We start from the raw sequence: 18554 nt of genomic DNA, 5'->3' as shown, positions 1-18554 counted from the left end.
TTGAGAAACTCAACTTCTCCCTAGTAAGGTTGTCCTCTATCTCATGATCTGGACCACAACATCTATTTTAAAAAAAAAAAAAAAAAAAAGGATCAAGAGCAACTGAAAGGTCCACAAATCAAAAGAAAGAAGGAAAAAATATGCAACATGATTTTTAAGGCAATCCTATGGCTTGGGGCCTCAATGAATGATTTTTGCATGCTTGAGTTTAATACTGTCACAGTCACAAAAGTGGAACCCAAAAAGTCCATGAAAAATAAACAAGCCCATTGATGCAGATAGAAGTCAAGTGAGCTTTTGCAACTGGTAGATAGGTATCCAGCCACACATTCTCTGGGTGCAAACCGCAGCCTCCATATGGAAAAACTACACGACCCCGTGTCTGTGAGGTCAAGAACATACATGTGTATTTTTGAGGTTGAAAAAGAGACTGCAGCTAAAGAAAATGTGGCTTTCAACGGTTAAAAAAATAAACTGTATAACAAAATACAGTAGGGAGCTTTTAAAAGCCACCTGGAACTGGGTGTCTAATTCCGGGAAGCTCCTTTTGGTGTGGTAGACCTCATACAGGCCATATGCCCAACCAACAAACCCAACCATTTCTCTTCCTCCTCGCCCCAAAAAACACTACGTTTAATGAAAACTCAAGCGTTACAAGCCAACACGCTTCTTGGATTAAACTGATGACACTTGAAATAACTACTATGCATTACTTTTCAATGAGTAAGAAACTGTCTCTAGGAAATTTCAGGTTTAGTCAAATAGAGCAGCTAAAAAGGAAGTCATAAAAAATGTGTAAGACGCTCAGAAATCCGGCACTTTCATGAGCGCCTAGACTTTTTGTTGTAATATAGGATGATTTGGGATGTGCTAATGAGCACGTAAAAAATAAAAAGGGGATTTCAGTTTTGGAAATTGTCACTAACACTGCTCCCACGCCCGAGGGCAGAAGTCCAGTCCTGAACTTCCATTTTGGCTTTGACATTTTTGCCCATGAGAGATTCTGAGGAGCCCTGAGGAGCGATGGAGACACGTCACAGAGAGGAACGCAACTGAGACAGCAAGAGCTTGAGAAACACAGAGCGTCACCCGCTCACACCGCCTATTTCTAAACTCTTTGCTACATTAGCTATAAAAGAGGGACCACAGACAGAAACTTCTTGCGTTTGAGTGAGACAGCACAAAGCATAAACACTGAAATAAGAAAAAGGCCCTGGAGCTAAAAGCTAAAGCAGAATGTCACAAAGACCATCGCTTGACTCTCCACGTAATGACTGACCTCCGGCAGTTTTTGGGGCAGACTGGTACACTCAGGTAACCCATCTCAGTCTGGAAAAGGTACCATTCCCACCACTACCTCTGGGTTTGCTCCAAAGCTTCCCCTCAAAATCTCTGCTTGGTCTCTAAATATTTTCTGCACCCGGAGACGTGGCACGAGGCCCTGGGCTGCAACCGAAGCACCGCAGACAAACCCCCAGCAGACCTGGGGCAGGTTCTGCCCCCCCCCCCCCCCCCCCCCCCCCCCCCCCCGCGATCCGCAGCACCCACGTGCCGAGTCCCGCGCAGGAACAGAGTCGGGACGTTCCGAGCCCTCGGGAGGGATGTGCAAGCCCAAACCTGCTCCGAAGAGCCCACAGCCTGGGGACCGGGCTGAGCCCCCCAGCCCACAGTCCTCTAAGCAACCGAGAGAAGCGTGAGGCACAGAAAGACTGTGCTCCTGTTAAGGCCGGCGTTATTATACTCTTGCTATATACTCTTATTATTCCCCTTCTCTGCGACTCGAAAAGCCTAAAGCGGACTGAGCTTTTAACTACGACAAATGGAAAACACCACCAATTTTCGAAGCAATACAAATTTGGTTGGACTTGATGATCTTGAAGGTCCTTTCCAACCTTAGTGATTCTGTGATTCTGTGAAAAAAGCAGTTTCCCTTTTAGACTGATGCCCTCTATAAAACCCCAGGAAAGGAGACGGCACCAGTCCGACGGTCTGCCGGAGCCCTGCTCCCTCCCACCCAAAGAGATGGGAATGCAAGAGAAGGAGGGAGAGGCGTCGGTGATTTTCCAAGGCACGCCGGCTTTTGATGAAAATTGTACCGCGCATTCAGGAAGAGGCAGAGGAGGTAACCAAATCTGGTTATCTCAAAATCATTACGACCGGGTCGATTTTGGAGCCCGAGTTGTTTGTTGGATCCCACCCCTCCAGCCCTTGCGTTTGAAATAGAACAGATGTGTAACATAACAGGAAAAAAAAAATCCAGCTCTGTTGTGACAAATTCTTAACCAATTTTTTTGGAAAGATTTAAAATAACATAGTTTCTGTTGCGTAGGCTGTGATCCTGTTGACGTCCGTGCTCAGTTGCCCGGCACTTTCATATACATAAAATGAGAGGTATTTTTGGTGGAAGGAAGCACGGTCAGTGTATCTGATTGGTAAAATAACTTAAAATCACATTTCGACAGTAACTTCCAACTGCCCTAGAGCACGAGTTAATGAGATCACATGGAAACATATTGCGAACCAGGAAACATATTTTGCACAAGACCAAAACAGTGGAAAAAAATGTTAAATACACAACATAGTGGGGCTCCGTTCTGTACGCTTCACCTTTCTTGTTTGTGTTAGCGCACAGGCATGCCGGGTGCCTCCCGACGGACTGCAGCAAAGCGCCTACGGGCCGCTCGCTGCGGCGGAAAGATAAAAGCCTTTTCGGTCAAACTCCCCTATTATTGCCACGGAAGCCTTCGGCCAAAAGCAGCTCCCCGGCGCAAAAGCCAACGGCCGGCGTCTCTGACGGACGCGGGCTGCTTGGCACTTCAGTGGGAGAACATAAAAGGCGCTTTGTACGTAGGCGGGAAGGCTCTGAAGGATTCGCCTGGTGTCAGAAGTCTCTATCCCAGCTCCGAAAGGCAGCGAGTGCCTACCTCTGGCTCGGCCAGACCCAAAGGGCCAAGCGCTGAATTGAGCCAGGGTCCCACAAGGAGCTTGGGCAACGCAGAGAGGAGGAGGAGGAGAACGATGGGGAAGGGGACCACAGCGCTGCATGCTGTAACACAAAGGGCCATGGGCCGCTCAATCTCAGTGTTGGGTGACAGCATGTGGCAGAGAGGTGCTGGCTGCAGAGAAGTCAGACTGGCAAGGTTGAGAGCCAAGGAATGCATCGCTAATTAAAACATTTCAGCTACGTGCCCACTTCTTTCGTTTTGCGAAAGGCAGCTTGGCTGTCAAAAGCAAGAAGCCAGGTGCGCGTGGGGAGGAAGAGGAGAAGGGGTGGCCATCAAAACCAGGGACTGCGAACAGCCTGCAAACTTCTGGAAAGCCAAACTCTTTCCCTGCACCATGTGTTTCTCTGTATACAGCCTTCAGAAGACTTAAAACTGAAGACCATAACCAAGACCGAAAGAGAAAACTATGGATGCAACTCAAAATTCTGGCTATTCTGTGGTGCTTCCTACCCAGAGTCCTCTTGTGATAAATAAACATGACCAGTATATTGGGTATTACCAGCTGACAATTAAGGTTTTCTTCTTTAAGCATAAAAATGCTGGGGAAGGGGAAAAAAAGAAAATCACAGTCCAACACAGAGAGGACAAGAAGCTTGATAAGCAGGAAAAGCTGAAATAATGCACAAAAGAGCCATATTCCTATTCTGTTTGTAGTTACTGTCTATAAAGTGTAAATGTAAAAGGCCCTGTAGCAGCCACAATAACGAGACCATCTCCTTGTCCTGCAATAAAAACATACTAAGACATGATGAACTATTTAAGTAAAGCCACAGGTCTGATGGCACCAAATTGTCCCACTGCCTGATGAGCTTCTGAATTCCCCACCTCCAGACTGCCCGAGCTGGAAAGCAGATAACCAGTTACAACCCATGCATGGCCAGCTCCCAGAACAGCCTCTTTAACCCTCCAAAGCTTTACTCGTGATCACACCACACCAACAACAGAGGCAGCGTCGCAAGATACGGCTCAGTGGAATGAGTGGATGGGCAGATTTGGCAGGAAGCAGAGACAGGAAGGGGAAGGAGGAAAAAAAAGCTTGCAATAAAGATATTAGCAGGATTTCCCTGTAAGTCGGGGTTCCTTACCTCATGTAGGATGTCGGAGACAGAGACTTTGGTTTGGCCCACTGGTAGGGATGCTGCGGCACGGACAGGTACTGCTCGCAGAAGTTTCCTTTCCTGATGTGCTGAAAGCTGGAGAAGTCTTCTGGTGACAAATCGGCAGTTGGCGATATGGTCCCGTGATCCTCGCCAGTCGGTTCAGTTTTGAGAGTCATGGACGGAGTGTGGTCGATGGCAGTCTTCCTCGATTTGATGGGAATTCCGTCGTTCATATCTATGGTGCTGTCGGTGGTGAGGGCGTTGATGGCGGCAACGATGGCGGAGCTGGTGTACTGGTTGGTGTTCCCCAGCCACGTCTCATCCGTGACGCTCACCCGCGGCGAGTTTTGCGGAGAAGGCGTGGGGGAGTGGTGCGGGGAGTAGGAGGTCTGCCGGCCGTTGAGGCTGTACTTTCTCTTGTTGCAGGGAGACGGAGGCCTGGAGTTGCGAGCCCCCAGCCAGTTCTCCTCCGTGATGCTTGTCCTGGGAGATGTCGACGGAGAGTGCCTTGGGGAACTGAGCAAAGTGCAGGCCACCATGCTGCGTTGGTAGCCCTCCTCTGTGTCGGTGGTCTTCGGAGAGACACACGGGGACTGCCACGGAGAGGTCTGGGGTGAAGTGTACGGATACGAGTAGTTGGACTCATAGGAAGACGCTTCGGAGTTGCAGCTTCTGGAAGACAAGCTGCTCGCTGGACTCAGGCAGGACGGGTCTCTGTACGCCTCGATGTTCGGTAAGTTCAAAGTGGCAGTGGAAGGCGACCGCTTGGCATTTGGGATGGCCTCCTCAACCTCATCATGGAAAAACTGATTGTTGTTATGATGAAGTCCCATGTAAGAAGTGATCTCAATTCTAGGGCTCTCCAGCGCTGGTGCTCCATTAGGTCTGATGTTTGGTGGCAGGTAATACTCGGAGGCCCCACTGTCGATGTGTCCTCCGTATCCAGAAGGATGGTTTGTTGATGGGACAACTGAAATGACGGGATTTGATGTCTGAAGGCCATGACATGGAGTTGACAATGAGGAATGGGCCACATTTAGAGGCAAGACAGCATTTACGTTTGAAGACGTGTAATTATAATGTTCTGGAAAAAAACAAAGAAAGAAAAAAGAATGATATGAGGTGCTGCACAAACACACTTAGTAACATACCCAGCTGGAGTGGAGGGACATGGCACAACACACAAAAGCACAGCTCTCCTCAACAACCCAGCCCACAGGCATGCCACGCTAGGGGAGAAGCTGCAGACTAGCATCCTTGAAAATGCCACTAAGTGAACAGCACAGGACAAGGTATCTTGGGAGGGGGATGTACACGAACTGAGTTTGTCTTGAGGACACACTTCTTATGTGAATCTTCAGAGCGAAAAATCAAGTCTTCAGACATTTCTTCAGCGTTCAGAGACTGCAGTGCTGCTCAAGTGATGTGCTTTTATGTAAGTGAGCCCAATTCCCTCCCTGAAACGTTGGAATACACAAAAAACAAAGGACGAAAAACAAAAGTGGAGGCAGACTAAAGCGAAGAATATGATCAACAGCATTCTGTTAAAAAAATTATACACAACCGAAATTTCCATTACAGCAAGTTTCCAACTGGTTGCAGTTAACTAGGATGTTGGAACAAGATGGGTCTATTGACCTGCTCTGGTTTCTGGGACCACTTATCCTCCAGCCCAACTGGCAGAGGCCAGGTGACGGATAAACATGGATGTCTCACTACTCCACAACAGCTGAAATTCCACTGAAATTGCTGGTCATTGTGCGCGCCACGTTGAGCGCTGCCAGCAGCGCGCTCTTGGCCAACGGTCTAAGCGTTTAACGAGTCTGGGTGTGTAAAAGCAATAGCAAGAGTTGCACAGTCGGTGCGGAAAACATGGAAGGTGACAGATCACATCACAGACCTGCACCCAAGGGCTCTCTGACCCAGCGCACGGGAACAACCCGCCCTTCATGTGCCTCCATCCCTGCTGCTCTGCAGGAGAGGGCCCCTGCCTCGCCTCACCGTCAGCCTGCTGAAGGGACCCTTTCAGCTCTGCTCCCCCGTCGCGAGGCTGCTTACTTACGTGTCTCTCTCTGCCACCCGGAGACAGCGGCGGGCCACGTGCGGGGAGACAGGCAGCCCTCAACCAAGGGCAACGTGCCCCAGGTGCCTCGAGCCGTGGTGGGATCAGGAGTCATCCACCCCGCGCTTTCTGATACAGGGAGGCTCTGCGTCAACCAGCACACACGGGACACAGCCCCTAAGGCCAGCACCTCCCGCCTTACCGGGAAAAGACGGCAAAACCTTTCTATCAGGGACAACAGCTGCTGAACTTTGAGTCTGGGTAATGCTGTTCTGCAGGTTCCTCTCGGCAGCTTGGAAACACACCCGGCTCCAGCCCCAAGCTGTGCTTGCCGCGCACCAGCCTCCCCTGAGGTTTATTACGGCAGCAGCACTTTCCCGCAGGACAGAGGGAAACTCTGCATCCCCTCTGGCCACAGCCGGTCCTCACGGGCAGCCTGTCCCCTTCCCTCCCCGCTCTTGGCGGTCACCCTTGCCCGCCTTCCCTAGGGAGATATGGAAAGGCTGTGTTAATTACTGCAGCTGCTATTCCCAACGCGACCCGCTCCCCGGCAGCGCTGCAGATGCAAATGAGCCTCCGAGCTGGCAACGCCAGCGCAGGCGGCTCTTCCCTGTCTTTTGTTTATCAGCTCAGCCCTCGACGGTGTCATCCTCCGGCGACGCCGTGCTCGCCTTTCTCGCTGGCAACGACTCCAAGGCAAACGGTACTTAGGAAAAACTAACGTGCTGTTGCAGTTTCACGGCAACTCTGCGATGTTCCAGCTGATGTATGTCATGTCAGGTAACGGTCAGGAACGATGAGCAACACCACCTTTTGAACTCACTCTCTAGTCTGCCTCCAGAGACCGGCCATTTACTGAGGAAGGGTCATGAAGTTGCACCGGAGCGTGCCACAAATAAAACCGGATTATTCAAAGCATGCTGCAGCTTCACACTCTACTCAAACACAAGGCAGGCAGGAACCATGGAGAAAGAGGTGCTACTTTGACGAGGATAACCCAACCGCAGTGGTCACAGCGAGGCACAGATCTGCCTGGGGGATCAGAGTCCCCTCCTTCCAAAATCAGTCCCCTTTTGTTGCTGCTCTGCCACACGGCCGCGGCACTCCATGTCACCACAACCACCACCACTTCCCTCTCAGTCTTCACGGAAAAAAAAAAACCAAAGTGGTACAACAGTGGTAAGACCTTCTGGGTTTCAGAAATTATCTCAGAGAAAGGGTCTGTCTAAGCAGCACCTTCAGGGCAGCTTCAAGCCCTTCGCTGCTCCCTCCAGCTCCAGAAGGCGGCACTGCTGCCGGGACACTGGCTAAGCTTTTCGTGCACGTACGCCCCGCAGGCCCTTCCACAGCCGCCCGGCCCGGTGTGTCGGTGGATGGGGCTGATGACACGGCGCAGCCGGACGCCGCCTCCAGCCGGTCCCCGCCGCGCAGCCGGACGCCCCGGGGAAGGGCACCGCGGGTTTGGCGGGCTGCCCCGGCTCTGCGCCCACCGGGTGGGCTTTGCAGACGGGGTGCAACAGCAGCATCTGCTGACTGCCGAATCAGGGCCTTTACATCTTTTATTAAAAATAAATAAGTAAACAAACAGAATAGCAGGGATGATTATTACCTGTGTGAAAAGTACTGTGGAGCCAGCAGTTCTCTTAAAATCTATTGCATGACTAGGGTGAAATTCAAACAGTGAAGTCCGCTGGAGATCCACAACCCAGGCAGAACAGGCGATAGAAAGGCTCAGACCAGCCTCTGGAATCCATTTTTTTTTAAAAAAGTACTAAAAGACAGCCTCTAGTGCCCCAAGCAACAAGTTCCCCTAATGCACATGGCAAGGAATAGCCTCTTTTAGAACGACTATGCATATTTTTCAAAAGTCAACTTTTAAAGGGCCAAGAAAAATAATGTGCCGTACAACTTCTCACACAATAGTACTCAAAATTGAAAGAAGCAAGATCCAAAGCGTTCCAAATGTATGTGGGTATCTTAAATTTTCAGGCAGCATGTAGGAAGTACGCCCACCAAATATAAAAGCCCTAAAGCCAGAACTAGGAACAGGACCGAGTCCTTGGTTTGTGAACTAAAAACCACCAGCTACAATTTCTGAAAAAGCACATTCTTCTCCACAACTTTCGTATTTACAAAATTCATCAAATGCACACTCATAGTCAGCATTCATCACATGCTGATGTTTTCCTCACCGAGGTGAATTAGACATACAGAAATAAAAGACTGGAGATGGAGGTGGCTACAAAGGCATGACACTGCATCACGTAACGCAGCCGTGCGGGGTATTTTGACAGCACTGGTAGGGACAAAAGGAAGGTAATGCTTTAACATGGAGTCACTGTCATGACTGTGATCCAGAGGCCCTCAGGACCAGTGCACTTACTACCAAGACACTTGCAATAGTGTATTTTAACTCCCCGAGCCAAACCCCAGTATCAGATAGACGAGTGCAGGTCTGCAAGAATTCTGTTCCAACAATTCCACACCTACATATAACTAGGACAATAAATTGGATCCCTTGATTTGTCAGCACATCTTCACATACTACATTTAACTTTACAACAACTTAAAAAATTGAGATTTTTTTTCCCTCTAGTTAATTCCAAAGCACAAAGGTTTTATTCCTTTCTATCATTAATAGGCTGACCCTGAAAGGCACTGGGCACCATCAGTTTCTATTTACTTTCTTTAAACAGGAATGCTGATCACCTGCAGCTCAGAGGGGCTTCAGAGAAGGTGAGGGCTATTTTACATTTCCAAAGATGAGGCCGTGTCTAGGTACGTGTTTGAACTCACGCTTTCAAAATTGCCTAATGGAGTTGGGTACTTTTCTCACTAGGACTTTTGACACTTAATTTGCTTAGGCCCCTCCACTTTCCAGGTGTCTAATTACTAGGACACACATCTGAAAAGCTTGGTGTGAAACTCGTGAAACCACGTTTTTCTAAAAAACAGAGAAGCTCCTAACAACTATTTGGACACTGACAGCGTGCTGGAGAGCTGGGCAACGGGGGAGCATTAGGGAGGGGAGCACTACGCCTTCACCTGCATCCTGGCGGGCAAGGATTTGGGAACCTGCTTCAGTTTAAAGGTGAAAGATGAAGCACAGACATCGAGACAGCCTGACTCCGCGGCTGTGTTAACATCATCTACCTGTCCGAGGGCTTTTCATGGCGACCAGCCGTCGCCAATGCCGCAGCAGTCACTCTCCTACCGGGGAAGGACAACTTTCTCTCTCTCCATGTCAATTCCAAGCTTGTTGGCCTCATTTCCACCTCAAGTATTGTGAAAAGTCGTAAAAAAAGACAGCCGGACCGAGGCACCGGAGTTGGGAATGGTGTGACTCGTGATGAATTCAGGCCCGTTATTTTTATTTACGGATGACCTTCAAGCCAAACCCTGAGCCTAAACAGCTCGAGCGCACGAGGAGAACGGGAGGGGGGCAGAAGTGGGTTTTACCTGGCCCATCTCTGTAACGGGCAAGACGTGCATCCCCACGTGCACCCCCCGGGGGCGGGGGGGGCTGGGCGAGGGGGTCGCCCCCCGCCAGCGCCGGGCAGCCGGGGGGCCAGCACAGCCCGGCCGGCCTCCGGCTGCCGTGCAGGCCGGCAACACGGGGGTTTGAAGAGCTCAAACAATCCCCAAGTTTCAAAAATTAGGGACCGGCTGCCTGCCCAGCCGCTGCCCCTCGCGGGCTCGCCCGGGGGCCGCAAGGGCAGGGCGAGGGAGGGCGCTGCGGCCGGGCTGCGATCCCGACCGCCGCCACCGCCCCGCGCGTCCCGCCGCGGCGGCGATGGGAAGCACCGCCCGGGGCTGGGCCGACCCCGCCGGGCGGGACTGCCGGGCCCCCCGCCCCCGGCCGCGCTCCCCCCAGGGGGGTGTGTAACCGTTCCCCGTCCCAGACCGACCTGCGCAGGGGAGAGCTCCCCGCAGCATCCCTCCGCCAGCACGCCCGGAGATGCCCCGGCCGCCCCGCCGCCACCCACCTCCGCCACCGCCCTCATCGCTGTGCTTGAACTCGAAGAGGAAATTGAAGTCAAACTCCTGCTCGGCCTCCACGCCCGTCATGGCTCCCGCCGCGACCCTCGCCACGCTCCAGCACCCAGGCGGCGGCGGCGCGGCCCCCGGCCCGCCCCGTCGGGCCCGCCCCGTCGCGACCGAACACCTGCTGCCGGCGGGCCGGGACCCCCCCCGGCGGCGGCGGGCTGCGCGGGAGCCCCGGCAAGGCGCAGGACGGCGGCCGCGGCGGGCGGTAACGTGACCCCGGCCCCGACGGGCGGCCTATCTCGCCGCCGCCGACCCGCCCTCCGCCGTCCCTCCCGCCGTTGATGTTTCCGGGTCGGTGCAAACAGCCGCGGTGCCCGGCCCCCCCCGCCGGGACTCTGCTCCCGCCGCGCAGCCGGCCCGCCGTGGGGAGCCCCTCCGGGTGGGGACGGCCGGCGCCGGGGGAAGGGGACCCCAGACCTCCGGCTCCCCAGGGGCGGGATGGGGAGGCCGAGGGTAGCCGGGCAACGGGACTTCACCTGCGCCCGCCCGCCGGTAACGAACTGCCGCAGGTGCCAGGCTCCCGCCAAACCCAGCGGGGCAGAAGCGGCGCTTTCCGCCCTCGGCCGGGGGTTTCGGGGGGAGGGCGGCCTCTGCCCGCCCGGCGGGGACACCGGCGTGTCCCCTCTTTTCGCCGAGGGCTGCTGTAAGGCCTCCTCCGAGGGTCCTCACCGCGACGCGTCTGCGAACCAGGAGGCTTCGCTTTCGTTTATTTATTATTTATTTCACTTAGTTGCAGCACCCACTAGTGCCAGCTGCTATAAAAAGCGCATTAAAGCCGGACTTGTAACGTTACCGGCCGCCGGGGAGGGAAAGGTGCCCGGGCTGAGGCCGTGCACGGCGGGGGGGTGGGGGCGCTCCCCCGACCTGCCGCCTTTCCCGCTTGTACGGGTTGAAAATCAGTTGGGGAAAAAACAAATTAGGCTCCTTTTCTGTTTAGAAACGCACTTCTGTCAGGTTGTGCTGTCCCGTTTGAAAGGCTCCGCCAGGCAAAGGGGCTCCCCTGCCCCAGCAGCTCGGCTTGCCTCGACTCTTGAGCTCCCTGAGCTTCGGGCCGGATTTCAAAAGGAATAGTTCTTTAAAGCGGTTAATGGAAATGGTATTCCCTTATAAACTCAGGGAATACCATTTTCCAGGCTTACGGCTGAAATCTCCGTTACAAAGTGCCAGGAAAACACAACTTTTTTCCATCAGAGCCCGTTATGCTTTTTCCCCTCCTCGCCGCGACGAGCCGCGCTGCAGTCTCGTCCCTCGTAGCAGCCGGCGGGCACCGGCAGCCCCCGGGGCCGGCGGGACAGCCCTGGGTCACGGCACGGCCCCTTGGCCCCGGGCTGCCTCCCGCGGGCGGCCCCGCCGCGGGGCTAGGCTTTGCTCCGGAGCGGACGGGGTCTGCTTTGGGGCGGAGGTGAGGCAGCGGCCGGGGGAGCCGATGTGGGCCTGCCCTCGGTGTCCCGCTCCCGGCCGCTTCCCCGCCGTGCCGTGGCTGACTCGCCCTAGTGTGCAAAAGGCCTTGACAGCGGCGGAACCCCCCGCCCGCCGCTGCCGGCTTGCCGGGGCCGTGCTCGCCCCAGGGTGCCGGAGCAGGCAGGGCCACGGCCGGGGAGAAAGGCCGAGCCGCAGGGACGAGCGGCCCCGCTTCACCCACGTAGGTCCCGCAGCCTCTGCCCCGACGGCGGGGACTGACGCGCATCCCGACCCCTGCCCCGGGCCTACAGGCGGGACAGCCGTCTCGCCCCGGCCCCCAGCCCCCGTGGCGCAGCACCCCGGTTTCACCGGGCTCACTCCCCCCTCCGCCCCGCCGCTCTGGGCCGTTGCCCGTTCCCCATCTCCTGCCGGGGTGCCCCGGTGGGGAGGCGAGAAGGAGCTCCCCAGTACCTGCTGCTCTGGCTCCTCCGCCTCGCCCACATCTGGTACCTGCAGGAGGGGTGAATCGTCCCACACTGGTTACGGACGGCCCGATTTGCCAGCGCCACGAATGTTAGTGCCGTCAGTGAAACACTTCGATCGGCACCCCTCCCTCTGAGAATGAGGAAAGACGTGCTCACGGCAAGGTAAAGCCGAAGTGATGCCACACGTGGGGACGGAGCAACAGCGTCGCGCCAGTTCACAGTCCAGTTTAAAACAGTGCCGTTAAACTGGGGAGAGCGAAAGGAGGGAGGGCTATGTGCCCCGGCGAGGCCATCCCCGTGGCGCCAGACGCCTGGGTACGACCCACCAGCCCGGCCGCTGCCGACTGGGGCTGTCCCGGCTCCCGCCCGGTGGCCAGGCAGGTCCGACACGGGACGGGCTGCCCTGGCCGTGGCCCCGCGGCCTGAAGGAGAATTTAACTTCCCCACGGCCTTAACCCACGGGGATTCTCTGAGGCAAAGGGGCTCCCCGCCTGGCTACGGCCCAAAGGAAAAACCGGGGCCCTCCCACCGGGACGCTTTGCGAGGGTTTCTTCCCAGGCTAAGCAAGAGAGAGGGTTACTTTCTTTGCTTGGCAATCAAGGGGCACCTCAATTTGCAGGCAGCAATCCCGACTTGCAGGGCTCCCCTACGTGTTTCCTGGATTGGGTCACACTTTCTGGCTGGCCTCATTTTCTTAGTCCCTTACAAAATACATTAGCAGGGAAGAGAGCTATCGACGAGGGCTGGCGACATTTTAATGCAGGCATCAGAAATGCCACAGAAATAAAGAGGGGGGATTTTTTTTTTTTTTTTTTTTGACAAGAGGCTCCAGTACGCTTTTTGTGTCAGCTGCCTCTGGGTGTAATTTTTACAAGTTAGTGCATTCAGTGCCCTTGAAGCCCTGAGCGCTGGAAACGCCGTGCGTGCAGCCCTCGGAGGTCGAGCGTGCGAAAGGCACGCAAGCCAATGCTATTAAATAAAACGTAATTAACTTTCATCCAAAAAGGCGCTCGCATGCTTCAAAAGCCTCGTGTGGCTTTCGCATCGGCAGAACCCCGACAACTGAAACGAACCCCTGGAGTGAAAACATCTGTGTTAAAAAAAAAAAAAGAAAAAAAAAAAAAAAGAGAAGAAAAGATGGGTCCTGAGCGCCCGTCCAGCTTTGCGGGGACAAACCCGGGGAAGGGAGGCCCGTTGTCCCACGCTGCGGAATAAACACCAGCAGCAGCAAAGCTGCGGTACCACCAGATCGGAAGAGAATTTGGGAGCCCGGGGCGGGTGGGGGCACGGCGGCGAGCTGCCACGGGCCCGCAGCGGGGAGCGGAGCTGCTCCGCACCTGCCGCGGCGCGGAGGTGATGCCCGGCCGCGGGGCCCCGCTCCCGCGGCGAGGCGGCGCGAAAGGCTCTGCCAGGGGAAAAGAAAAAAACACACCAAAAAAACCCCAAACCAAAAAAAACCCTCGAGGTGCGAAAGTTTCTCCAGTGGGCAGAGCTGGGTGCTGGATAACGATGCTCCCAGGTGTAGGTGAATGTCCCGGCGGGCACAGGAGAGGCTGAGGCCGGTCCCGGCTCCAGCCAGGCGCTGCCCCAGCCAGGGTCAGCCTGCCAAGCCCCGCGCCCACCATCTTTCTCTCTAAGAAACTTTGCGGCTGAGTTTTCAGTGCCGTTTTCGCAGCGGCGTTAGTACGGGGCATGAAAAGAAGTCGCGACAGAGAGTCGGCAGTAGCGGGGAGAAGCGCTCCCCGCCCCCCCCCCCCGGAGCGAGGCCGGCGGGGACCCCGCACCCCCGGGGGCCCGCGGCGCCGTGCCCGCCTGCTCCGGTGCGCCGGGAAGGGCTGGCCGCTGGTACGGCGCCTGGCACTGCCCCGGGACCCGCTTTTTTAGGAGGCTACTTCATCGGGACCCGCTTTTTTAGGAGGCTCCCTCATTTTCCCAAGCGCAAGGGACGGCTGCAGTTACGGGCTGTACTCTGACCTGCCCCGAAATCAAAGCCGGCTGCTGCGCGGGAATCCCCATTTTTCCCCCCTACCCGGATCCCAGCCCCGCTCCCAGCCCCGCGCTGGCGGCGAGGAGCGATGCAGGGCGGCCGGGCCCGCACCAGGAGCGGCACCAGGACGCGGCCCGGGCGCGGGCCCGGCGGGAGGCGGCCGACAGCGGCGGCGCCGTGCGGGAGGCGGAGGAGACGCCGATTGGCGGGCAGCCGCCGGCAAGCCGCCGGGCCGCGCGGGGAAGCACCGGGGGACACCACCGCCCGCCCGCCCCCCGCCCGTTACCTTCCTCCGCCGCCTTCATGGTGCTGCCGAGCGGGCGGGCGGCGCGCTGCGGGGCCGCCGCCGGCCTTTCTCTCCCGCTGGCTGTGTCCCGCGACGGCGGCGCGGCGGCGGCCGGCGGGGCAGCGCTTGGCATCCACCCGGCGAGGCGGCGGAGCGCCGGCGCCGCGTACTCGGGCCGCCGCCTGGCCCGCGCCCCCCGCCCGCCTTCACGCCCCGGGGTCCGGGGCCGCGCCGCCCCCGGCGTGCTAGCCGCCCCCGCGGAGGCACTGGAGCTCGCCGCCGCCGCCGCCCCCCCGGGGCCAGGGCATGGAGAGGAGGGCGGGTGTGCGTGGGGACTTCGGAGGCACTGCCCGCGCCGCGGCGGCGGGACGGGGCGGCGGGCGCTGCCCGCCCGCCGGGTGCCGCGGGCGGGGGACGGGGGCGAGTAAGTGTGCGGAGCGGGGAAGTCTCGCTCTGACGCAGGGCTGCGCGCCCGGCGCCGCCTTTTTAAAGCTGGAAAACACCCCCCCACCTCCCTTCCCCTCCCGGCCCCTCTCCCCGCCCCGGCCCCGTGATGTCAGCCGGGCCCCGGCCCCACCGCCGGCGGGCGGCCAGCGGGAGGCGGGCACCGGCGGGCACCGACGGGCCCCGGCCGCCGCGCCGCCCGCCCGCCCCTCCGTGGGGCACGGCCGCCGCCCGGCCCGCCCAGCCCCGGCTCCGCCGCCGCCTGCGGGGTCCCCGCAGCCTGGGGAGCCGGGTGTCCGCCTCGGGGGAGCGGGCGGCGCGCCGGGGTCGCGAAGTGAAGGCGGGGAGGGAGGCGAGGCGGGGGAGAGAGGGAGGCAGGCAGCGAGGGGAGGAAAAGAAAAAAAGCGAGGCGGCCTCGCATGCTGAAATCATTATGTAAAAAATCGCAGGCTTCCCCCGCTGTGGAAATTTGGAAAAGAGCATCAACTGGCAGCCGAGAGAAAGGAAAATCCCATTCTGCTAAATTACTAACAGACCCGGTGGACTCGGTTTCAGTCGCTCCAGATTTATTATTATTATTTATTATTATTCTGTAAATATCTCAGCAACACAGTTGTATCTCATCACTTCGTAGCGGGGGGAAGGAGAGGTTTCCAACCCACCGCGACTCCTCCTCCCACCTCCGGGATGCCCCGTCGCGGCCCCCGCCATGGCCATGACACCCCGGCACAGGCCGGAGCCCCCGGGCGGGGGCTGCCGAGAGGGGCCGCCCCCGCCGCTTCCAGCCCCCTTCCCCTCGCCCCGCGGTCCCCCTTCGCCCTCCTTCTGCCCCCACAGCTGGCAGGAGGCGACCATACTTTCCTGTTGGAATTGGACGGCGGCGTGCGGAGAGTTGGGGTGGTTTTGAGCATACCTGGTGTATGAAGAAAAAAAAATAATCATAAATCTAGTGCCTGACACCCATATGTGGTTGAAAATAAACCCAATATAAACGAAATCCTGCCTGCTCCCGGGGAACGGGAGGCCGCGGCTGGTTCTTCGGGGGCGAGCTCCTCCACTAAATCATGGACCCTGGAAAGACGTTCCCCACCGAAGCGTGCGCCCGGCCGGGAGCACAGCCCCCCCGGGCCCCGCCGCCCCCTCGGGCGGGGAAAATCCAACACAACAAGGGCGGCGTTTTTCTTTCAAGGAAAACTGGAAAAAAAACCCAAAACCAACCCCCAAAGAGGGAAAAGCCCCTCAACTCCCCGGCGGTACGGTCCCCAACCTCGCGGCCTCCCCTCAGGCACCCGGGTGGGGCCGGCCTGGACGTGGCGAACGCGGCGCGCGCCGGGGTGCCGCCAGGGGGCGCCGGCGGGGGGGGGGGGGGGGCGTGGGGCGGCGCCGCAGCGCCCTCCTCCGGCGGCGCCCGGCGCTTACCGGCGGGGCGGGAGCTGGGGCCGTTTCCCCCCCGTCCCGCGTGCGCCCGGGCCGCCGCCGGAGCTGCCCGACGGAGGTGCCTGTGTGGTGGTGGGGGGGGATCCCGGCGCCTTCCCGGGAGGCCGGAGCGGGGGCGAGGCGCGCTCCCCTCGGCGGGACTCTCCTTTCCTGCCCGCCCCCCCGCTCCCCGCGGCAGTGACGGAATCCCCCGTCTGTTTCCTCCTGTTTAATGCCGTTGCCCGGACCACCGTGGCTCCGCTCCAAGGCCCCGCCGGCCAGCGCAGGCGGCCGGCGGCGGCGGCGCAGCGCGGGGCCCGCGGCCGTCCCCCCTGCCCCGCCGCCCCGGCTCCGCCCGCCGCCGCCCCGGTCCCGCCGCCGCCCCGCCTCCGCCCGCCGCTCCTCTTCCCGTTCGCCTGCGCCTCCCTCCCGCCTCCCCAAGTTTTGTTTACAGCCGCTACTAGGAGAGACTGTTAGACGGAGCTTATTTTGGGAGCTGGCGATGACTAACAAAGTTAAAAGGAGCTTAGTACAGAAAACAACCTTATTTTTAGACGGCTGTTGTTTCAGTGGATCATTGTAGCAAATGCACCCTGGCCGTTCCCAACAGCCGCTTCCCAGATGCCAAGTCCTTCCTTCTGCGCTGCCGCCAAGGCCGCGCACGCCTGGCCAGCCCCTGCCTCCTCTGCTTCGCTTCCCTACATCTGCTGGCTAAACCCTACCCGTAATTGCTACGGCTACAACCAGTCTTAATTAATTTGGACTTTCCGACACACAAACCTACAACAGAAGAAAAACAAGGAGAAAAGGAAGAAAATGTCTCAGAGTATTTGGAGCAGTTTATGGTGACGTCCAGCACTGGGTCAGCAGGGACCTGAAATGGGGTCCCCCTTGCCCTTCCAGGGAGGACTACCTCTCCTCTAGGACCTCTTTGCCTCCCAGGCACAAGATGAGGGAGGCAGGTCTCTGCGCTTAGCTTCATCTCACCCCATCCCGCTGGGCCGCGGGGTGACTGGCGGCGCTGCCCACTGCAGCCGAGGCTGGCAGTCCGTGAGGGGGAGAGGCGGCTGCTCCCCCTGCCTCGCCCCCCATCACCCCTCTTCTCCCCGTGTGGGAATCGCCGCATGGCAGCTCGGGTACCAAGACCAGGCACGGGGCTCCCCGAGCCCAAGGCCAGTCCCTCGCCGGCCAGCCCTAATCCCTTGTGGGTACATCACGGCAGAGCTGGTGGGACCTCAGCAGGCTCTGCTCTGCTGGATACACACGGCTGAGCAGGCACATACCCCAGCAAGAAACCGTCCCTTGTCAGCAGTGCTGTGCCGGGCCGGGCCTCACCACCGCACTGCCAGGCTTCTCCAGCTTGCCACCTGGGCGCTTCCGCTGGCCCCTCTCTTATCACGGTCCGTCCTCTCCACCCAGAGTTGTACGGGCTCCCCGGGCAGTCCCTCTCCGTCCACCTGTCCCACGGCAAGGAGGAGGGGGCAAGCTGGCGCTCCCCTTCCCTCCTGCTGCAGCAGAGGCAGCTGTGCTTGAAAACAAAGTGCTTGCTGCTTTTAGCCAGTAATTAGGGTAATTGCAAGGGAGAGTTCTGGTGCGACGCTCTACCTTTCTGCCGTGGCTGAGACCGAGCGTGCAGCGGCTAGCGTGGCCTGAGTCAGGCTGAGAAGCCTGTCCGTGTGGCTGCGGGCCCAGGCGATGCTCGCGGGAGGCGGCATGGCGCGGCTCTCCCTCGTGGGGAGCGGCCGGACTGGGGCAAGAGTTTGGCAAGAAGGGGATGTAGCGCAGCGGGGCACTGAGCGGGCCACAGAGCCTCTGTCTTCGGGCGTAGCCTTTTGAGGTTCCCACTGATTTTCCACTGCCCCGATGGCAATCAATTTGTCCTGGAGAAATCACAGGAAGAAAAAATCCTGTGTATCGTAGAAGGAAGGAGGGCAGGCAAAGGAAAGGAGCCTTCCCTCCCTCTTGCCACCCAGCCACGGGGTGGGTGAGGAGCGCTGCCACAGCACCGAAGTACTTCCCACCGCCCGTCCCCGCTGGGGCTGCACCCCTCCAATGCTGGGGCCACTCGTGGCCCCTGGAGCCCCGTGGTGGCCTTCCCCGCCCAGCTTGGCCGTCCGACACGCGCTTCCTCTGAACCGCATGCAGGCTTGAGGGGGCACTTTTTGATCACTTTTGACCTCTTCTGTTCATCTTTGCAAGCAAAGCTATAAACTTGCCCTCTGTCCCCAGCTCCTGCACGTATATGTAGTGCTATCCTTTAAAAAAAAAAAAACCACAAAACCTGTGGAGTATTTATACAGGATGTTTTAATCACCGAAGAG

At 58.1% G+C, this 18554-nt stretch overlaps 1 protein-coding gene across 2 annotated transcripts in view; it reads right to left on the bottom strand.

Annotated features, from left to right (window-relative positions):
• The window catches only part of NFATC1 (nuclear factor of activated T cells 1), a gene marked incomplete at both ends in the record, with an annotated part of 114991 nt that extends 100315 nt beyond the window's left edge, over positions 1 to 14676 (bottom strand). Inside the window, 2 exons of one of the 2 annotated variants that reach the window (XM_081996379.1) lie at positions 4091 to 5189; positions 14374 to 14676. In XM_081996379.1, the coding sequence (XP_081852505.1) occupies positions 4091 to 5189; positions 14374 to 14506 (1232 nt within the window). Of the gene's footprint in view, positions 1 to 4090; positions 5190 to 10153; positions 10236 to 14373 lie in introns of those variants that run through there. The other variant, XM_081996380.1, reaches the window with a different exon arrangement.
• Positions 14677 to 18554: the final 3878 nt, after the last annotated feature.

This window comes from Phaethon aethereus (genome assembly GCF_964289735.1).
Source record: "Phaethon aethereus genome assembly, chromosome: 2".
Lineage (NCBI taxonomy): Eukaryota > Metazoa > Chordata > Aves > Phaethontiformes > Phaethontidae > Phaethon > Phaethon aethereus.
This window is presented reverse-complemented; position numbering and strand designations above follow the sequence as displayed.